The following is a 21975-nucleotide window of genomic DNA, read 5'->3' as shown; positions in this document are numbered from 1 at the left end:
AAAAGCCTCCCCAGGGCCGGGCCAGACGGTTTCGGAGCTCGTCGTCGTGTACGTCCCGCTGACCGCGGTGAGAGGAGGGGGCCCGACTGAGGTGGGGGGCGGGGTCCGCCGAGTCCCGGGGCGTCCCAGGGCAGGAAGAAGCGGGGAGAACCTTCCTGGGGGTTCTGCTGGTCTCTGCGGCCTGGGGAGGGGTCTCCAGCCTGGCCTGAGCTCTCCTGTCTCTTCCCGCTCCGCCCCCTCAAACCCCCCTCCCACCTATTTCTGGAGCAGAGTCAAACTTTAAAACTCTACCCTTTCAATTCCTGAGACATTCGTTGGGCGGGGAGGGGGCGCCTGAAAGAGCCCCCTAGAAGTGGCAGTATCAAGAGGGGGTAAATCCCCCCCTGCTAAAACACATCCTCTCTAAAAAGTGTGCGTGCTTTGCAAACGCAGTTTGGAGGCGAGCCGCAACCTATCCTGCACAGGAAATCGGCCCTCCCTGGGTCCAGAGCGCCCCTAGCCCCCCAATCAGGGGGCCTTCTGCCTAGCAAGGACCCCTCCTCGGCAAATGGGTTGGCCGCCCGGGGGCTTAGCTCCTCCCCTGCCCGAGTTTCTGATTTCTACCCCGCCACCCCAGTTGGCTCTGGGGAGCTCCCGGGCAGACCCCGCCCTCTTCCCTTAGGTGGGTGTGGCCAGTGGATTGCTCAAGGCGGCTGGGAAGGCCTACCCCTTATCTGAGTCCTTGGGACCTTTGTCAGGATTGAGCTGGAACGGAGGGGCCTGGGACCTCGGCTCCGGGAACTTTGGAAGTTGTCTCAGCGTGCTCCGGCTGCAGCTGGACGTCTGCGTGACTACAACCGGTTCCAGCTAGCTCTCATTCTGGCAGCTGGAGCCAGCTTCAAACCAATTCTCTCACTGAGCGGTTGAGGGGGAGGCTTGCGGACCCCAAGGACTTTAATGGGGTGCTGACATCTGCAGTGGCCGCCCTTGGTTGAACCCGCTCTAGGAGGGATTGATGGGAGAATGGGCCTCCAAGGTGCCCACGTGAGCTCAGGCTCCAGGGAGGGCGAGGGGAATAACTGGACTCCTGATGATAACCGGGGACGGGTGTGCCTACTCGCTTCACTTCCCAGTCTGGGGACCTTAGTACCAAGCAGAAGCCCATTCCTGGCCGGCTTCACCCATGTGTGAAATGGTTCCGTTTATTGAGCACCTACTTTATGCTAGGCCCTGAGCTAAGCGCCACATGTCGCTCTGCCAATCTGTAGGGGCTCTGAGCTAGGACGGGTTATCCCCATGTTACGGATGGGGCAAGCAAGGCTCTGAGAGAGGGTGCTGCTTTCCCAAGCTCCCACTGCTAGCGAGTTCCAAAGCTGGGATTAGAACCGGTTTGGACTCCAGCACTGATGCTCTCAAAGCCTCAGTTTGCTGAGCTCTGCTTGGGGGACAGGGCAACACGACAGCCAGGAGGATGGGCCCCCTTCCTCTAGAAGGAAATGGTCAGAGTCAAGGTCAGGGGTTCACAACAGGCTCATCCCAGAATTACCAGGGGAACCAGCCCTGAAGGCAGGTTCTGCCTTTAGCTCCTCTGCACAGGTGAGAGGACTGAGGCCAGCGAAGAGAAGACTCCTTGCTCAGCACGGTATAGCATGGGAGGACTGGGAATGACGCTTTACCCACTTCCTGCCAGCTGGCCAGGAAAACGGAGCACAGCCGTGGTGGCTCGCATCGTACCTTGTGAACATGCGCCTGGGCCTCACCTGGGGCGCCCCCCTTGCCCTGCCCTCCCTCCCGAGCCTGACTTGATTGGTCTGCGGTAGGGCCAGGCATGGTCTCCCTTACTTGGTTTGTGGGGTGTTTTGTTTTTAATGCTTAACCTTTTTTTTGAACTAGTAATATTATCTACGTGGCTCAAAAGTCAGGCCTGCCCCAGCTGCTTGATCTTCCCTGGAAGGTGGTCACTGTTAACAGTTTCCTGTATCTAAAGATCCTGAGCAAACGAAGCACCAATTTTCGCCCCGTGCACACTCTTCGTCTCTGAAAATCCTGGTCCAGCCAGGGATGCGTAGGTCTCTAGTCTGTGGCCACTGCATTGGGCTAGGTCCTTGTTTTCTCCAGGTCCCTTCTGCGGGGGAACCAGGTTGCTTCCACTCTCTTGTGGCCGACACGGCTCTGCCCACATGGCAGTACAGGTGTGGGACCATCCCCTCAGGGTTTCCGGGTCACAGGGACAATGACTCTTGAAAGCAGGCAGCCCCTGGCAAATTGCTCTCCGCAAAGGTTTCGCACCCCAGGCGTCTCCCCGAAGCATTGACGGAGTGGAGCCCTTGGAGTTGGCCCTCGAGGTGTGGCCCTGATATCTGCTGCATCAGCAGCACCTGAGAGCTGGTTAGGGATGCAGACTCCCGGCCCCACCTGGCCCTGCTGAATCAGCTCCCTGCCTCTGCCCCGGCCACAGGTGCTTGTGAAAGATTGAGGGGCGGGGCTCTAAGAAACGGGGGAGGAGTTGCAGGGTGCTGTGAACTTGCACTTTCTCCTGGAGGGAGGGATAGGGCACCCTGTACCTGACTAGCCCGTCTGTCCACCACAGTGCCTGCTTCGGGGAACCATGTCTGCCAACGAGACAGAAGCCACCACCAGCACCCAGGCGACAGCAGAAGAACCGGCCCAGCAGGTGAGGGAGGGCCAGGACCGTGGGATGAGGCTTCCCACACCGTAGGGCGGGGAGCCTTTGGTAGCGTTGGGGGGGGGGGGGTTCTGCGGTTGAGGGGAACCATCACGCAGACCCGGGGCGGGGGGGGGGGGGTGCAGAACCGGGAATCCCGAAGGCTCTGGGCAGATCGGGTCTGCTCTGAAGCCGCCTGTCTCCCCCCACCCCCACCGCTGTCCTGTCTGCAGGTGCTTGGAGGGTCATCCTAGGAAGTCAGCCCCCATTTCTTCTCCTTGTTCGCAGCTTCAGTAATAACTATGTAGCGTTCATAAACAACTCTATTAACATATCATTTACATACCGTAAGATGCACCGTTGGGAAGGGTGCTCCCCAGTGGTTTTTAGTCAGCTACCAAGTCCTGCAGCCATCAGCGTACAGCGTTAGGACATGCTTCATCCCCCCAGAGAGACCCCGTCCGGTTCGTACTCCCTCCTCCTTCCTCATCTGCCCCAGCAGCTGCTCATCTGCTGTCTCGTGGGTTTGCCTGTTCTGGACATTTCGAATGGAGTCTGTCTGGCTTCTCTCACTGAGTGTCATGTTTTGGGGGTTTATCTGCCTTGTAGCGGGTGTCAGTGCTTCCTCCCTTTCTTAAAATTGTGGTAAAACAACACATAACAAAGAAAAAATATTATTTTGAAGTGTCCAGTTCAGTGGCGTTCAGTACATTCATGATGTAGGAGAACCACCTCCATCAAACCCCAGATGGGAACCCCATCCCCATTACCAGTTAGTCCCATTCCCTCCTCCCCCAGCCCCTGGCACCCACTAATCTGCTTTCTGTATGAATTTACCTCTTTTGGACGTTTCACGTAAGTAGGAAGATAAAATCACTTTTATAAAAGTAGACTCTTTGACGTTAGGTCCCTCATAAGTGAGATCCTACAGGATTTGTCTCTTTGGGTCTGGCTTCTGTCACTGAGCACAATGTCCTCAAGGCCCGCCCACATCGAGGCAGGTGTCGGGATGTCCTCTGTAAGGCGGGCTAGTGTTCCATTATCTGCCCGGACTGCACTCCGTTTGTCGGTCCACAGATACCTGGGCTGTTTCCATCCTTCGGCCACTGTGAATAATGCTGCTTTGAACATGAGTGTCCAAGGATCTCTTCGCGATTCTGTTTTCATTTCCTTTTTTTTTTTCTTTTTAATTTTATTTATTTGAGAGAGCGAGGGAGCACAAGCAGGGGGAGAGCAGCAGAGGGAGAAGGAGAAGCAGGCTCCCTGCTGAGCAAGGATCCTGAGGCGGGATTCGATCCCAGGACCCCGGGATCGTGACCTGAGCCAAAAGCAGGCGCTCGGCCACCCAAGCCACCCAGGCGCCCTGTTTTCAGTCCTTTGGTCGATAGACACAGAAGTGGATTGCGGGCTCGTAGGGTGATTTCTGTTTGTAATTCTTTCTAATTCGCCGTGCTGTTTTCCACAGTGGCTGGGTCACTTCCTGTTCCCTCCCACACAAGGCACACGAGTTCCAGGTTCTCTCCAACCTCACCATTGCTTGTTAATTTGTTTCATTTTGCTAGTAGCCATCCTGACGGGTGTCAGGTGGTGTCTCCTTGTTGTTTTGGCATTTCCCTCGTGATCCCTCACGCTGAGCGTCTTTTGTGTACCTATTGACCATTTGGAGGCTATGATTTTTTTCTTTTTTTTCTTTTTTTTTTTTTTAAGATTTTTTATTTATTTATTTGACAGAGACAGCCGACAGCCAGTGAGAGAGGGAACACAAGCAGGGGGAGTGGGAGAGGAAGAAGCAAGCTCCTAGCGGAGGAGCCTGATGTGGGGCTCGATCCCAGAACACTAGGATCACGCCCTGAGCTGAAGGCAGACGTTTAATGACTGCGCCACCCAGGCGCCCCAGTTTTTTTCTTTTTTAAGTAAACTCTATGCCCAACATGGGACTCGAACTCACAACCCGAGATCAAGAGTCACATGCTCTACCGAGTGAGCCCAGCCTGGCTCACTGAGGCTCTGAGGCTGTGAATTTTTAAAAAACATACTTCATACACCATAATTTCTTTAATCCCCTCACCAAGCGATGGACGTCTGGGCTGTTCCTACTTCTTGACCATTCTGAATGAGGCTGCCATGTGTATTCACGTACGCGTGTTGTGTGGACGTGTGTTTCCTGTCCTGGGCTAGGTTCCTAAAAGCAGAGTTGCTGGATTGCAGGGGAGATTTGGGATTAACTCCTAAAGAGACCTCGGGGGTAAGCTGGAGGCAGAGGGCCTGAGTCCAAGGCCCAGCTTTGCCGCTGGCTGGGTTTGTGACTTTAGGTGGCTGACTTAGGTTTCCGTGCCTCAGTTAACCCTTCCATAAAATGAATGGACACTCCCCACACACAGGTTCTCCACACAGCCCCTGTGAGTTACGTCTTCTGCCGGTGCCTTCTCCCAAGTGATCTTTGTGACTCCTATCGGACAGGAAGTCTCCCCGTGTGGTGGGTGGGGAAGCTGAGCCTCAGAAGGGCTGTCTCGACTCTGTTCCGCTCTTAGAGGGTAAATGAATGGGGGTGGATATGTGCTAATAAAACTTTATAGAACCAGCCACCAATGGAATATCAGCCACATAAAGGAAGAAAGCACTGACCCCTGCCACAATGTGGTTGGACCTTGAGGACGTGATCCTTTAGTGAAATGAGCCAGACTCAAAAGGACAAGTACTGTATGAATCCACTTAGATGAGGTCCCCAGCGGAGTCCCGTCCACAGAGACTGAGAGGAGATGGTGGGAGCCGGGGCCGGGGGTGGGGAGTCCGTGCTTCCTGGGACAGAGTCTCCGTGTGGGGAAATGGAAAGTTCTGGAGACAGAGGGTGGGGGTGGCTGCTCAACAGCGTGAGTGTGCTTCATGCCACTGAGCTGTGCACTTGGAAATGGTTAAGATGGTAAGTTTTATGTGCATTTTTACCACAATTTAAAAAATGAAACACTGACCCGCGTTGCCCCAGGGACGGACCCTGAGCCCACGACGCTCAGGGAGGGAACCAGACACAGAAGGCCACACAGCGTGTGAGTCCACATCTGTGACACGACCAGAACAGGCTCATCCATGGACGGGAAAGGGGCTCGTGGGGGCCGGGATTTGGGGGAGGGGAGAATGAGGAGTGACCATTTTTCTGGAGGGATGGCAAAGTTCTAGAATTAGCCACGACCGTTGCACAACCTAATGAAAACACTAAAAATGTTAGAGTCGTGCGCTGTAAAGTAGTGGAATTAACGATCTGTGAACTTCTGGATTCAGCTGTTAGGAAAAACCAGACAAGAATAAGAAAATGAGGTGTGGGCCCCGTGGGCTGTCGCTTGCTGACCCCAGCGGTAGACGCGAAGCGCCGTGAGAGTGGGGCTCTTGTCTGTGCCCGGCGCCCAGTGGGCGTCCAGTGTACGTTCGAACAGATGAGCGGCAGGGCTAAGGTGTAAGAAGTGCTCGTGGGGCAACCTCGAAGCCGTGGCGTGTGCGACCCCCTGGATGCAGGACAAGCGTGCGTGGAGCCGTGGCCTGAAACGGCAGGGCACCCCGAGCTGCAGGCCCAGCCCGCTGAGCTGCTTGTCCCCGTAGCCCAGCGTGGTCGACCGCGTGGCCGGCATGCCCCTCATCAGCTCCACCTGCAACATGGTGTCCGCGGCCTACGCCTCCACCAAGGAGAGCCACCCCCACGTCAAGACCGTCTGCGACGCAGCCGAGAAGGGCGTGAAGACCCTCACGGCGGCCGCCGTCAGCGGGGCCCAGCCCATCCTCTCCAAGCTGGAGCCACAGAGTGAGTGAAGCCCCGGAGAGCCCGGGACCTTCCTGTTGGCGGTTTCGGGGGGTGGAGTGGGGGGGGTCTGCCCCACTCCTGGCCCTGTTCCCCCCAGCCAGCTCCGGCCGGCCTTCCCGGCCCCGAGGGCTGCGTACGTCCTGTGACCCACGGTTCCTGTCTTGCCCCGTGCAGTCGCGTCGGCCAGCGAATACGCCCACCGGGGGCTGGACAAGCTGGAGGAGAACCTTCCCATCCTGCAGCAGCACACGGAGAAGGTAACTGAGCTCCGCCATCAGCAGCCCCTGGGGGCTGGGGGTTCCGCGGGGGTGGGGGGCCTCCTGGGCTCTGGAGTCTGTGGTCCCACCCCTGCCTCTGCTAGAATAGACCCATGAGACTGCTTTCTCCCTGAGCCCTCTTCGGTCTGTCCCCACCCCCGCCTTGAATCTGCTCCCCATTGGGCAGCTGGAGGAGTGATCGAAACACCAGCCAGATGTGTTCAGAACCCCCTTGGGTCTCTCACCTTGCCTGGGGCAAGAGCCAAGGCTGTCCTTACGGCCCAGGTGGCCCACCCGATCAGGCCCTACAGCCTCCCAGCCCTCATTGCCCACCTCCTCTGTCCCCCGCCGGCCCCGCCAGCCTCTGCACTCCGTGTCGAGGCACATCAGTACCCGTGTGGACCGGACACAGGGATGGGAACAGAGTACCTGCCCTCGTGGGACTTTCATTCAGGGGAGGCCGTGGGAAGCAAATATAGTGAACGTGTCTGTCCCAGTCCTACCTCAGGCCCTTTGTACGTGCACTTCCTTCTTCATGAACCAGACTTTCAGGTCTCTGTTCTAATCCCGCCTCTTCAGAGGCCTTCCCTTCCCTCTTAAAGAAGGTCCTGCTCGCTCAGCTCTGTCCAGAACTGTGTCCGATGTCCACGTTCTTTCTCTGCGCCGTCCAGTCTGGAAACCACCAGCTGTATCTGGCTGCGGAGCCCTTAGAATGAGGCTGGTGTCACTGAGGAACTCACTGACCAATTTTAGGTGTAAGTAGCTGCGCGTGGCCCGTGGCCAGCATCGCTGTAGCGCGCCACGACAGCTTCCCTGAGCCGTGAGTCACACGTGCACGATGAGCTCATTTAACGCCTACAGCTCAGTGGTTCTAGTGCAGCCGTTGTGTGGGCATCGCCCCAAAAGTAGCCCCACGTCCCTTGGCTGTTAATCTCTTTCCTGCCAAACACTCCTGGCAACCACTCAGGTACTTGCCACCCGTGGACGAGCCCGGTCTGGACGTGTCACACACGTGGACTCACGCTGTGGGGCCTTCTGTGTCTGGTTCCCTCCCTGAGTGTCGTGGGCTCGGGGTCCGTCCCCGGGGCAGCACGTGTGGGCGCCTCGCTCCCGAGCGGGGGGACCATGTGTGTATCCATTCAGCGGGCGATGGGCGTTCAGGTCGTTCCCACTTCTTGGCTGTTGGAATGTTGCTGGACAGTTGTGCACCAGTTACGTTAATCTTTTACAACATAACATGTGTTATCTTTAACCAGCTCTAAGCGCACAGCTCCGTGGCACGAAGCACACTCACACCGTCTTGCAGCCACCCCCACCCCTTGTCTCCAGAACTTTCCATCTCCCCACACAGAGACTCTGTCCCCAGGAAGCACGGACTCCCCACCCCCGGCCCTGGCTCCCACCAACTCCTCTCTGTGTGGACGGGACTCCTCTGGGGACCTCCTGGGAGCGGGGTCCTGCGGGATGTGTCCTTCTGGGTCTGGCTCCTCTCGCTGAGCCTGGTGTCCCCAGGGTCCCTCCATGGCGTGGCTTGTGTCAGGGTCCCTTCCGTTCTCAGGCTGAACAATATTCCAGGGTGTGGACGGACCATGTTTGTTTAGCCTTGCACCTGTCAGTGGATTGCTTCCACTTCTGGGGCTTGTGAGTCCCGCCGCTCTGAGCGCGGGTGTCCCGGTTGTGTGGGCTTGTAAGGCCCTACGCCATCCGAAGGGCTGTTTAACTGCGCGTTTGTCTTCCCGAGTGGGGTGAGGCTGCGCACTGCTTGGGGGCACTGTCTGGCGCCCGTACTCTAGCCTGGCAGACTGGATGCTGAGTCCCGCTTGCGCCTCGTGGAACACACGGCCACGCTCAGGTGTGCCTCTTCGTGTCCAGTTTCTCTCACCAGAGCTCTGTGGTCCCCGATGTGTGTGTGGGGGCGGGGGGGAGCCATGGGCCAAGCCCGCCGCAGCTCCAGTTCTCCTGAGCTCTGCCCTGAGGCCCCCCTGCTTCCACAGGGAGCTGGCCCCTCCCCCCACCTGCTATCGGGCGCCTCCTGTCGGTGGGAGACTGCTATGCACCCCCCCAGGCCGGCCCCAGCCTCTCAGGCAGCACTCAGTGCAGCCGGGGAGGAGTCTCCCCAGCAAAGGCCATTAACAGGCTGGGGGTTGAAGGTGGAAACTGCGGAAACTGCCCAATTCACAGAAGGCTGGAGAAGCTTCCCCGCAGAGCCAGCTCCTCAGGGCCAGGCGCTTGCGTTCTCCTGTCCTGCTGCCGCCGCTCGAGGCCAACATTCCTTCCGTTTATAGAAGGGATGAGCTCGGGGCGACGCTCTACAAGGTCACCCAGCCGAGCTGCCCCCAGCTCAGAGGCGCAGTGCTCTCTGGACGCCTGTGACGTCAACCCCCCTCCCCCCCGCCCCGGGCTCGCCCCAGGAAGACGTAGCGGTCCCCGGATCTGTGAGACGTGGCGTGGTCAGCTGGGCCAGCGTGAGCTAGGTGACAGCCCCACCCCAAAGAAACGAGAGGTCTGGGTGTTCAGAGGGGTGCCAGCTGAGAAGGGTAGGAAGGGGGTGGTGTGGTTTTTAACTTTCCAGAGAGCTCTGCGCACAGAGGTCTGCTCCGAGGCGTAGACTCGGGAACAATAGGTGCGGATCCAGGAACACCCAGTGGGTGCTGTGGCCGCGTCTCCGGGGTTCCAGAGCCATTCCAGGGGTCCACACCGCCGGCCCTGCACCAGCTCTGCTGAATGCGGTTTTCCTCGCACGTGGACACACCGCGTGTTCCCAGCACCCAGGGCTGCTTTTACTCTACAAGGGGCAGTCTTAAGTCATTGAGGCAGAGACCGTCGGCCTGCCAAGCTAAAATATTTCCGTGGCCCTCTTCCAGAGAAAGTTGCCGACCCCTTAACTGTCCTGCTAACCCACGTTAGAGGTGGCGGAGTCAAGGTACGAGGTTAAAATCCAGGTCCTGTCCTTGGCACCTAGACGGCCCTCGGACAGGCTGCTTAGCCTCCCGGCCTCACTTTCTCGTGGGTGGAATGGGTACGCTCCTTCTCTCAGGGGTTTAAAGGGCGGAAGCGGGTCCATCATCTGAAGGCTCAGAACAGCGGCTGGTTCGTATAGAGTGTTGGTTTTTACTGTTTTAATACAAGCTTCAGGAATAAATCCCCAAACACAGTGACGTTTTGGGCACATAGCCCCATTTGCCGTGCGGAGTTGAAGGTGGTTAGCTGGGAGTTCGTGGGGACAGAATGTTTAGACACCGGCGTACATCCTCCGTGTCGCTCTAGTTTTGCTCCGGGGCCTCTAGGTCCGGGCCTCCCCTCTTGGCACCCCTGATGTTGGGGGGGCATTCTCTCGGGGGCAGAGCAGGGTCCCCAGCCCCACCCCCTGGATGTCAGGAGCTCCCGCAGTGTGACAACCACACGTGTCCCCAGACAGTGCCCAGCATCCCCTGGGGACAGAATCGCCCTAGAGAACCACTGTCCGAAGGGACTTCGCACACGGTCTCTCCGGCCAAGGTTAGGATTCTCAGCGCCTGACTAGGCGGTCACGTCGCAGGGGTATCTTAGCTTCCTCTGCCACGCAGATGGAGCCTTGAGCCGAGCCCTGTTCTGACCCGCCACATCTGTCCGCTGGGCGGCTTACACAGGAACTTCCTGTCCCCCGGTCCCAGAGGCCAGAGGTCACAGAGCGCTGGTAGGGCTGCCTCCTCTGCGGGAGGCCCCTGCTGCACTTCAGACTGGCCTCCGCTGGCCTCCCCTCTGGCCTCATCACTTCTGTAAAGACCTTATCTCCAAATAATCGCATTCTGACGTCATGGGGATTAGGGTTCAACACACTGAGGCCCGTGACACTGCAGATAAAGAAATGGAAGCACAGAGAGGTGGGGCCAGTTGCCTGAGGCCACACAGCTAGGACCTAACAAACCAGGGTTCACGCCAGGCTCCAGAGCTCGAGGTCTTCGCTGCCAGACTCCACGTCCACCCTTCGGGGTCATCCAGGAGCTGGAACTCCTCCCTTTGGCCTCCCTGGAGGCTGGGGTGCAGGGGTGGGGGTCCCCAGGTTCAAAGAGAGGACGAAGATGCTGACGCTAGCCTGTTTGTAGGTTCTGGCGGACACCAAGGAGCTCGTCTCGTCCAAGGTGTCGGGGGCCCGAGAAGCCGTGTCCAGCACAGTGTCCAGCGCCAAGGACACAGTGGCCACCCGAGTGACGGAGGCAGTTGATGTGACCCGGGGTGCCGTGCAGACTGGTGTGGATGCGACCAAGTCCATGGTGACCAGCGGCGTCCAGTCGGTCATGGGCTCCCGTGTGGGCCAGATGGTGCTGAGTGGGGTAGACACGGTGCTGGGCAAGTCGGAGGAGTGGGTTGACAACCACCTGCCCATGACGGACGCTGAGCTGGGTGAGTAGCCCTTGGGCCTGGGACCCCCCACCGCCCGCCAGAGCTCCCACCCCTCTCAGCCACCTCGAGTCTATCCCTCCGTGGCAGCTCAACCCTGCCACCTCCCCTCGGATCGGCTGCAGCCCTTGTCAGCGCCCACCTGCATCAGTGCGGTGGCCTCCACCCTGGCCCCCAGTGTTTGTTCTCCGTGGAGCAACCACTAGAGGGCCCCCGTGAGCACCCGAGTCAGGTCCTGTTCTCTGCCCACAGCCCTTGGGGGCTCCCAGGTCCCTCAGGGTAGAAACCCAAGTCCTCCGCATAACACCCCCCCCTTGTGCTTATCCACCTCCCCTCATTCATTCTACTCCAGCCACACTGACTCCTTGCTGATCCTTGACCATGCTCCCACTGCAGGGCCTTTGCACCAGCTGTTCCCTCTACTGAGAACATTCTTCCCCTAGACATCCTTCTGGATGTTCCCTAGATGCCCTTCCACCTCCAGCTGTGCTCAGATGCCACCTCCCCAGTAAAGCCGCTAAAATAGCTACTCCCTCGTCCATACAGTTCTCTCCCCGCCCCCTCCCGGCTGGGCTCTGTGTTTTCTCACAGTTCCACGAAGCAGCCGCTTCTGTCTTGGTCACTGCTGTGTCCCACGTCTAGAACGGGGCCTGGTGCTCAGCAGGCGTTCAAACTCTTCTCTGTCACCCCCACCCCCAGGCATGCATTTGTCCCTTCAGATGTTCCTTGAGCTTCTGCCGTGTGGCCAAGTCCTGGGGATACATCAGTGGATAAAATTCTGCCTCGTGGAATTCACAGTATAAAGTATAAGGAAGTCAGATTAAAGGAGAGAGTTTCAGGGGGGAGGATTGGGTAGATGTTTCTGAGGAGGTGACATGACCACGAATGGGGCAGGCGAGCAAGCAGGCTAGCTGCGTGTTGTCAGGGTAGAGAGAAGTGTTGATAACAAAAGCCCTGGGGCAGGACCTGCCTGGTGGGTTAGAGGAATTCCAGGGCGAGGGGGAGATGGGGAGGGGTACAGGGCAGGTCGTGCAGGGCCTAGGGGACCGCGGGGAGGACTTGGATTAACCCCGGGAAGGTGGGATTCCCTGGAGGGCTGTGGGCAGAGGCGACATGACCTGACTCCGGTGCTCACGGGCGCCCTCTGGTGGCCGCTGAGGGGATGGCGGACTGGGGGGTGAGGGCGGGACTGGGGACCAGGGTGGAGGGGACGGTGCTTGCTCCCGCAGTTGTGACGCGGGCTGGTCCAGGTGGAGGCAGGAATAGACAGACAAACCGGGGACAAAGCTGTTGAGATGAAGCAGCATCCTATTTGTGGTCCACAGTCACGCTCTCGTACCCGTGGCTCTTGTGACTTTGGCCACGCCACGGTGCAGACTCTGGTGCCCACGGCAGCCAGGGCCCACGGGGTTGTAACTAGACACCACGCTCCATCCGACTTTGGCCAGGGTTGGTTGGTTTGAATGAGGAGCCAGACATTTGGGACAACTGGAGAAAGCTGCAGGACAGACCAGATCAGGGGTTCCCCACGGCAGCGGTCATTCTCGGGGCGGGGGGGGGGGCGCATCCCTGGCCCCACCCCCTCGGTGCCTGGAGCACCCCCAGTACGACCAGACACTGCCCAGTGTCCCCTCCCGGGTGAGACGCCCCGCTTCTCCTAGAACTTCACGCAGAGGGAATCGTGGGGTTCCCTGGTGGGTGGGCACCTCCTCCTCGTTCCCACTGCCTCCTTCGCCTGAGACTGCAGAATGTCACTACTCCAAGTGTCACCGCTTTCTCCGTTAGCTGGAAACTGTCTTGGAGAAAGTTCTCTGTGGCAGCTCTGATGAACCCAGGTGTGGCTTGTGGAGGAAAAGCAGGGCAGGTGGCTAGCTTCCCCCCCTTATTTATTTTGGCCTCGCGGGCTGGTTCGTCTGCCTCCTCCACTGTCAGCAGCGGGTTTTCATGTGATAGGTGTGAGTGGGCTGATCACACGACATACTCCAATCCTACACGCTTGCTTTATTGACCTTCCCCTTGTCCCGCTACTGTTGGCCGCTTGGAGACCCCCCTCAGGTTGGCTCTGAGTCTCCCTGATTCTCCCTGGGACTCCTCCATGGAAAGTCATGGTCCTTTGCTCTCTGGAGAAACTTGATGTCTCAGGTGGGCTGGTCATCTTCGGCCCTGAAGTGTGTGGCTTGAGCGTAGCATGTCACTTGTCCTTTGAGGGTCCCAAACCCAACCCCGAACCTCTCGAAGGAAGGGAGCTGCCGGCCCATGGTGGGTGCCGAAGCCAGGTAGAGCCAGCCGTGGGTCTCGGCCCCTGAAGGCAGGGGGAGAAGCAGGGTCTGCTGGAAGGAAAGTCCTGAGCTCGGGGAGGCCACTGCAGAGAAGGGATCCATCTGACCAGCTCTGCTTGTGTATTTGTGTCCGCCCAGTAAGGGTGAAATCGCTGTGCACGCCGGTGCTTGTGGTTTCGGGGGGGGCGGGCATCTAGTGGGGGAAGGTACGAGCTTCTGCAGCAGCGGGCAGACCTAGGCGTGTGTGCTCGGGGGCTCGGCCCAGGCGAACAGCCCTCTTTCCTCCCCCCTCAGGGTTCTCCCCTTTGCCAAGGGCCCCTGCCCACTCCGCCAGGCCCTGCCGGCTTGCTCAGACGTGCGAGGACTCCGCCAGGCGTCCAGGCCTAACTAACAAAGCTTTCACTTCCAAGGGCAGAGCCCCGGGTTCCCGGAGGGCCATGAAGTTCTGGGCTGCAGCAGGTTCCAGACGTCGCTGGTTTGGGATAGGCTCTGCAAACCCGCTTTTGGTGGGAGAAGGGGGAAGATCTGTTTCTCAAGATGCAGGTTTCTATTTTGTCCGCCTCTAAGTGTCCCACGTGTCTGTAGTTAATTTTTTGTTAAATGTCACCACGGAATGATCCTCCCATGACCTCCTCTTCCCCAGCTGACTGTGTCAGACTACCTCCGTGCCACATCAGGCCCACCGCCTGCATTCGTAAATAAAGTTTTATTGGCACACGGCGACACGCACCAGCACGCGTGTTGTCTGTGAGTGTCTGCACGACAACTGCGGACTTGACTCATTGAGGCGCGGTAGAACTGCCTGCAAAGACAAAAACATTGCCCATCTGGCCGCATACAGAAAGTTCATCAGCCCCCCGGGTGAGAGTATGTTCTTCCAGAACTTGTAATGTTTGCAGAAGCAACTGCAGTGCCCTGATTGAAGGCTTACCTTGATTGAGCAAGAGGTCAGGGACCGCCTGTGGGATTTCATTCCTTGATTTTCCACGGTTTTTTGTTTCTGGAAACGTGGCTGGCCAAAGGATATGCAGAAAAATGGGGCTAAAGTAGAGAGCTCACCTACTTATCAGAACAGCCAGGCGCTTCCTGCCCGACCAGGGGCACGTCTCCTGTGTTACCCTGCTCCCTCTAGTATTTATTTGATACACTTCTTTAAATGAGCTTTTCCAGATTCTTCTAGAAAGGAAACTTTAGCGCTTACTGAAAACAGGATGCCGTACCATCTGCTGTAAATCGATGACGAAAATGACTAAATGCTCGTTTGGGTGCCGTTTTGGAGTACGAGGTAGCCCAAATTCCACAATCCAGGCAGCTCTGACTGGGGTGGTCATACCGAAGGGGGAACTGAGACTTACTTACTTACAAAATCACTTTTGTGCAGAGCAGGGAGTGGCAAACGTTTTCTTAACCAGATGGTAAATATTTTTGGCTTTTTGGGTCGGACGGTCTGTGTTGCAGCTAGTTAAGTCTGCTGTTAACACAGAAGCGTAGATGATAGGCGAATGAGTGTGACTGTGTGCCAATAAAACTTTATTTATAGAGACAGGCGGCGTTCGGCCTGGGGGCCGCAGTTGGCGGACCCATGCTATAGGGCATTACAAAGCCAGTGAGTCAGGAGGTCTGGAGTCGAATCCATATCAGGTTATTTCCAAAACTCAGGCTTATACCTACTATGTTAAAGTTTGAAAGGAGCAGATGAACTAGGATAAAATCATCAGGGCGGGCAGTTTCCATCCTGCCGTATTGTAATGTCATGGGCTCTTTCTGGACTAGACAGCCCTGACTTTTCCTTACAAGCTGTTAAGACGGTTTTCATGTGGCTCAGACTTCTCCCCCTGGCAAGTATCATGGTTAAGAACGGGTGTCAGAAGGCCTGGCTTCCAATCCTGACTCGCCACTGCCTAGCTGCGTGACCTTGGGCAAGTCACTTCACCTGCGAGTCCCTGTCTCCTCATCTGTAAAACCGGGGTAACGGGGCCTCCCTCGAAGAGTTGTTGAGATTTAAAGAGAACACACACAACGCACCAGAACCTTGTGAAATATTGGCCGCATATGTGCCGGCTGCTAATACAGGCTTGGCTGGCTTTTTTCTGCAAAGGAGCAGATCGTGAATATTTTAGCGTCCATGGGCCAAGAGGCCACAAACCACTGTAGTTTGAAAGCAGCCGTAAAAATATATAACCGACGTGCAGGGCTGTGTTCAGGCGTGGTACAAAACCAGAGGCCGGGCGAATGTGGCCCAAGGGTCTTGGTTTGCAGACCCTCACACTAGTCAGTCCAAGGTCTCTTAATCCTGGGAAGTTCGGTTCCCCTCATACCCATTTCACAGATGGGGAAAAGCAAGGCAGGGGACTCCCGCGTGCCAAGCCTTCCCTGCTTGTGAGCGGCAGCCCCCAGACAGAAAACCCTGGCAGCAGGTGCAAGCCCGCACGGGCCCCGCGCCCAGGGGTGCGCCCCGCGAGCCCGGGCCGCGCTTGCCGCATCCGGGCCTTGACGTGGCCTCTCCTGCCTTCCTCCCCGCAGCGAGCCTCGCCACGTCCCTGGAGGGCTTCGACATCGCATCGGTGCAGCAGCAGCGGCAGGAGCAGAGTTACTTCGTGCGCCTGGGCTCGCTGTCGGAGCGGCTGCGCCGGCGGGCCTACGCGCACTCGCTGGGCAAACTGCAGCTCACGCGCCAGCGCGCGCAGGAGGCCCTGCTGCAGCTGGCGCAGGCGCTCAGCCTGGTGAGCACCCCCACACCCGGCGGCTCCCCCCGCCCCCGTGTGCATCTCCGCCTGGATGGGGGGGTGGGGGCGGCCCTCGGGAGGGCCCCCGACCAGCGGGCTTCAAGGACGAGCTGTCAGCCAGGCCTGCGGGCGGGAGGTGTGAGATCAGGGTGTGCGGCAGCGCGGCTTCCTCCGGGCCTCCCGCCTGGACGTGCGGACGCCGTCTTCTCCCCGGGGCCTCAGCGGGCGTCCCTCTGCTCACCTCGTATTGGAGTCGGGCCCCTGCGTCTTTAAAGCCTGGATCTGCAAGCACAGGCCCATCCTGAGGTCCTGGGGGGTCAGGGCTCCAGCATAGGTGCGTGGGGGACGTCACTCAGCGCAGACAGGCCGGCGGAGGCTGTCCTCCTGGCCGGGGACTGAGGGACCCACGCGGTGTTTTGGTTTCAAGTCTGTTCTGTGGAGGTGTGATTCAGGGACAGCAAAATCACCCGTTTCTAAGTATATGGTTTGAGGAGTTTTACAAACATCAACAGACACGTGACCAGCACCACAGTCAAGATGTGGAAGGATGCCATCACCCCAGAGAGGGCCACCCGCCTGTCTGCAGTCACATCCGCCCCTCCCCGCCGGGGTTCTCTGTCTCTTCCCTAAGAGCTGAATTCCTGCCGTCTTCCTCTTTGCCTAGCTTCCTCCACTCAGTGCGCTCTCCTTTCTCTTTGTAAATGTTTAATTGGGGTAAGCTACACACAACATGAAATCTTTGCGGCACGAAGCACACTCACACCCTCGTGCACACACCCCCATCGTTTGTCTCCAGAACTTTCCGGTCTCCCCACATGGAGACTCTGTCCCCAGGAAGCACAGACTCCCCAGCCCCTGCCCCAGCCCTGGCTCCCACCGTCTCCTCTGTATGGACGGGACTCCTCTGGGGACCTCCTGGGAGTGGGGTCTTGCGGGATGTGTCCTTCTGGGTCTGGCTCCTCTCGCTGAGGACTGTGTCCTCGGGGTCCCTCCACATTGTGGCAGGTGTCAGGGTCCCTTCTTTTTTAAGGCTGAATAACATTCCATTGGAGCACTTTTAAGACCCTGCTTATGTTCCTCCTGCTTACGTTCGTTGGCCACAGCCAGTGCTGTGGCTCAGGCCCAGTCACAAGGAGAACCAGACAGAATGGGAGGAGCTGCAGAGAATTTCGGCCCCTTCCTCTGCACGTGGCAGACGGTGCACGCACCTGTTGGTGATGAGACCGTAGCTGTGGAAAGCCTGTGTGAGAACAGCATCCCTCCTGCCTTCCTCCCCCTCTCAACCATCCCATATTAGATAGGAAGAGGACTTCGTGGGCCTCTCCTGGGACATGTACGGGGCTCTGCTGACCTCGGTCAGGCGCTGGAGGCAGCCTCTCTCCTTGTGTGTCTCTCACTCTCTCACTCCTTGCTCTCCTGCTCCAGATGGAAACCGTCAAGCAAGGGGTCGATCAGAAGCTGGTGGAGGGCCAGGAGAAACTACACCAGATGTGGCTCAACTGGAACCAGAAGCAGCTCCAGGACACAGACGGGAACCCGGCCAAACCGGAGGTACCAGCCTGGGGAACACATGGGGGTGCTTAGGGCCCTGACTTCCCTCTCCATGCCTCTGCCGGATGGACCTACCTGCTGGGAATACTTTCCACAGCCTCTCCTCCCATTCACTGCCTTTGGGTCACAACAGCACCTCCTCCAGGAAGCCCACCTGGATTTCCTCTCTTGGGTGTGGGTGTTGCTTCTGAACTGTGGGATACTTGATAGAGACACCTCTCAACCTGCTAAAATTCTAAGCCATGTCTCACTTACCTTCTCCCCCATCCCGGCGTCATCGAGCCCTCCGTACTCCCCTGCCTGGCTCCTGGTGACGACTTCTCACTAACGTCCTCTGGTCCCTCCATCTGTCCCAGGCATCGGCCTGTCCTGCCGGGCTCTGACTTTCACTGCTTCTACCATCGCTCACGGAGACTTTCCTTGAGTCAACACCTTACGTGACTCTCACGCCCCATTATGAACATCCCTCGGTCTCAGGGCTGACCTCACACTATAGCTTCTCCGCTTAACCTCCCTGGGCCTTGGTTTCCCCATCTGTCAGTGGGTTGTAGGACCTGCAGGGCTCTTCGGGCTAAGTGAGCCAAACCCACACACTGTGTTCCCAGCAGCAGGACTCACAGTTGCCAAAAGTGGAGACGGTCCAGGTGTCCCTTGATGGGCGAACGGAGCAAGACAGCGTGTTAATCCACACACCGGAGCGTCCCTCGGCCACGAGCAGGAGCGCGGCGCCCACACGCGCTGCCCCGGGGACAGACCCTGAGCCCACGACGCTCGGGGAGGGAACCAGACACAGACGGCCCCACAGTGTGAGTCCACGTGAGAGACATGCCCAGAACAGGCTCCTCCATGGATGGGAAGGGGGCTTGGGGATGCCGGTGGAGGGGCTTAGGGCTGACCGCTTAATGGGGATGAGGTTTCTTCGGGGGAGTGATGGAATGTTCTGGAGGTAGAGCTAGTAGTCGCACAAGCCTGTGAATCTCCTAAAGACTATGGAATGGCACACTTGAGTGGGAGACGTTCTGAGTTGCTATGTCAAGTACACGTAGCCGCACAGTCGATACTTACGCAGCCATCACCAGTACCTCTAAATGCAAAACTGTTAGCGTTCAAACCCAAACCACCCAGACCCGCTCCCTTCCCCCAGCTGCCGAGTGCGGCGACAAGAAGACGCAGATGTTGACTCTGGTCGGCACCTCCTACCACGTTCAAATCCAGAGTGTTCTGCCACGAGTTCAGGGCAAAGTCCTGCCACCCAGCCTGCGCTCTTCCCCTGTGGGGGAGGGAGCTTAAGGTCCCAATGTGCACTGCAGTCTCTCCCACCACGTACGGCTTCCACCTGGAAGGTTCTTCCAGACCTCTTTAAAAAAAAAAACAAAAAAAACTTTAAAACTGGAGATATAAAATGCAGTTTCTTCTATTTAAAAAAAGTTTTGAGATACAGCTCACATGCTCTACAAGTCAGCCATGTGTGCGGTTCAGTGGTTTTCAGTGTATTCACGGGGTTGTGAGACCGTCACCGTGATCTGTGTAGAACGTTCCCGCCAACCCAAAAGGAGATCTTGTCCCCATCAGGAGTCACTCCCCCCGGCCCCCACGAGCCCCCTTCCCGTCCGTGGAGGAGCCTGTTCTGGACTGTCTCTCACGTGGACTCACACACCGTGGGGCCGTCTGTGTCTGGTTCCCTCCCTGAGTGCCATGGCCTCGGGGTCCGTCCCCGGGGCAGCGCAGGTGGGTACCCCGCTCCTGTCCGCGGCCGAGTGACGTGCCCGCGTGTGGGTGGGTCATGTGTTTACCTGTTTACAAGGTGATGGACGTGCGAGTTGTCTCCACTTTGCCTCCTGTGGACGGTGCCCTGTGAACCAGCCTCGTGTGGACGTGTGTCCATTTCTCTTGGGGGGGATTCCTAGGGGTAGCGTTGCTGGTCGTAGGGCAGCTCTGTAGTTGGACAGTTTGAGGGACCACCGGGCTGTCTCCCAAAGTGACTGCACGAGACCCACAACGTATGAGGTCTCCAGGTCCTCCCCGTCTTGGCCAGCACTGGTCCCTTCTTGATCCTGCTCGTCCTGGTGGGCGCGAGCTGGTGCCTCCCGGAGGGTCTGCGCCGCGTTTCCCTGATGACTGTGAAGTTGAATCTTCGCATGTGCTTATTGGCCACCTGCTGATCTCCTTTGGAAAAAATCTCTCCGCCTCTTTTTCACTTTGGTACATGTGTCACGTGTCCGAAACTCAAAAGAGCAGGTGTCCCAAACCACGTCCTGGACGGGCTCTCCTAGGGAAGGGTTTTCTGGAAGGCCGGCGGGAGAAGCCCCGCTTTCTCTCCCCTGGCTTGGGATCCGGCTGCCCCCAAGGCGCCCGGTCCTGATTGTCCGCCCCTTCTCAGCAGGTGGAGACCCAGACGCTCACCATGTTCCGGGACATCACCGAGCAGCTGCAGGGCACGTGCGCCTCGCTGGGCTCCAGCATCCAGGGGCTGCCCAGCCACGTGAAGGACCAGGTGCAGCAGGCCCGCCGCCAGGTCGAGGACCTCCAAGCCACCTTTTCTGGCATCCATTCCTTCCAGGACCTGTCCAGCACGATCCTGACGCAGAGCCGAGAGCAGGTGGCCAAGGCCCGAGAGGCCCTGGACCACATGGTGGAGTACGTGGCCCAGAACACGCCCATCATGTGGCTGGTGGGACCCTTCGCCCCGGGCCTCATTGAGAAAGCCCCGGAAGAGAAGAAATAGGACGGGCAGGAGGAGGCGCGAGCGACTTCATCTCTCCCGGAGGGGCCGGCCCGCGCCCCGGACCCGTCGCCGCCTCGCCTCGCTTGGAACACGCGTCCCTCGCCATCCCCCCAGCCCGCCTTGGCTGCCGCCTCGGGAAGCAGACCACCGACCAGTCCCTCCCCCTCTGCACACTCAGACGGAGCACGTCCTGAGCCTCACCTCCTCAGTCACTAGGGGGAAGTTTCCAGAAAAAAAAAATGCTTTCCAGGAGGTTCTCAGTCCCCCCAGTTTCTTTTTTCTTAAAAACCAGCGACAGATTTCTTACATCCCCGCCTCCTTTTCTGCATCAAGGCCCCTGGGTTTCAGCCTTTAGCTGCGGACTTGGGACTTCTGGCCTCCGAAGTGGGCCTCCTGGGGATGGGGTTGAGGCAGGGCTGCTGAGGCCCATTCGAGAGCAGACGGGGGTTGAGCTCTGCCTGGTTGGCCGAAGGCGCTTGAGGCTTCAGTGGTGCCTTAATAAATTTTACCTGCAGCTAAGTGTGGGCTGTGTGCACGCGTGTGTATATGTATGTGTGTGCGTGCTCACGTTCCCCCAGGAGCTGAGCAACACGGGGTCCGTGTGTGGCCGCCTTGGCCCCTTTTCTGCTCTGCTCACAAGGACGTGAACAGGACAGGGCCAGATCTGGCGTGGGGCTTGAAGTTCTTGGACAGGAGAAGAGCAGGGTGTGAGGGTCCTTCATCTCCCCTAAGTCCTGCCGCCTGTGCTGTGTCCTGGGGAGCCGGCAGAAGCAGAAGGCCTACTGCTCTTCCCAGACCTTCCTAGACATGTGGGGGAATGGTGTGGCAAGCTGCCCCCCAAAGCTGTGCATGTCCCAATCCCCGGGACCTATGAATATGGTTCCTCACGTGGCAGAGGACCCTGTGCAGATGGGATTCAGTGAGGGAGCTGGGGATGGGGGGTGGGGGGTCCTGATGATCCGGGTGGGCCCTAACATCATTGTGAGGGTCCCGGTGTGTGGGAGGAGGGTCGGTTGGAGAGGGTGTGAGGACAGAGGCAGAGGTCAGAATTTGAGATGGGTGGGTGTTCTCTTCACCTTGAAGATGGAGGAAGAGACCTCAAGCTTGGAGAAGCCGGAGAAGGCAAAGAAAACAGGATCCCCCCACCCTGAGCTTCCAGAAGGATCCAGCTCTGCCGACACCTTGATCTTAGCCACATAAGACTCATCTCAGACTTCTGACCTCCAGACCTGGGAGGTGATCTGTTTGTGATGTTTGCAGCCTCTGAGTGTGTGTTTCTTTGTGACAGCAGCCCCGGGGGACTCATCCCGGGCACAGGGAACTCCAGGTTGCTCCTGGACAGACCCCAGCTCGGAGATTCCCAAATTTCCATCCCCTTCTCTGACTGGCCATGTTCCCACTGCCGTGCTCACATCTCCTTAGAAAACACTGAAACCGAATCCTCTTGTCGTGCCCACTCTGGCCCAGGGCTGTCCCACTCACGTCACCCGCCAGCCCTTTTAATTGTGTCCGCTCTGCGGCTTAGGTGTCCCCACTTCACGGATGAAGGGACGGGAGCACACTGCCGGGCGGGGGCTTACCTCCCTCGGCCCACCCATGACGGCACAGTCCTGCTCCTTCTGT

General features: G+C 58.2%; 1 protein-coding gene and 1 long non-coding RNA gene across 12 annotated transcripts; one reads left to right on the top strand and one right to left on the bottom strand.

The window, feature by feature from the left end:
- Positions 1 to 16: 16 nt before the first annotated feature.
- On the top strand, positions 17 to 20871 carry PLIN3 (perilipin 3). Of its 11 annotated transcripts, none has more exons than XM_048227056.2 (9): positions 17 to 67; positions 2570 to 2653; positions 6236 to 6434; positions 6609 to 6691; positions 10777 to 11074; positions 15874 to 16073; positions 17502 to 17627; positions 18236 to 18433; positions 20011 to 20871. In XM_048227056.2, exons 2-9 carry the CDS (start codon positions 2588 to 2590, stop codon positions 20350 to 20352), a joined length of 1512 nt encoding a protein of 503 aa, XP_048083013.2. In that variant the 5' UTR covers positions 17 to 67; positions 2570 to 2587; the 3' UTR covers positions 20353 to 20871. The 11 variants fall into 11 exon arrangements, with proteins under 11 accessions (XP_048083013.2, XP_048083011.2, XP_048083012.2 ...); XM_048227054.2 differs by having other exon boundaries at positions 20008 to 20871; XM_048227055.2 differs by having other exon boundaries at positions 18233 to 18433.
- LOC123000189 (uncharacterized) lies at positions 16559 to 19854 on the bottom strand. Its single transcript, XR_006408011.3, has 3 exons — positions 19421 to 19854; positions 17428 to 18984; positions 16559 to 17284 (listed from the first exon to the last, which is right to left on the bottom strand). It is a non-coding gene; the product is annotated as an uncharacterized LOC123000189 (long non-coding RNA).
- Positions 20872 to 21975: the final 1104 nt, after the last annotated feature.

Source organism: Ursus arctos, unplaced genomic scaffold (genome assembly GCF_023065955.2).
Source record: "Ursus arctos isolate Adak ecotype North America unplaced genomic scaffold, UrsArc2.0 scaffold_14, whole genome shotgun sequence".
Taxonomy (NCBI): domain Eukaryota; kingdom Metazoa; phylum Chordata; class Mammalia; order Carnivora; family Ursidae; genus Ursus; species Ursus arctos.
This window is presented reverse-complemented; position numbering and strand designations above follow the sequence as displayed.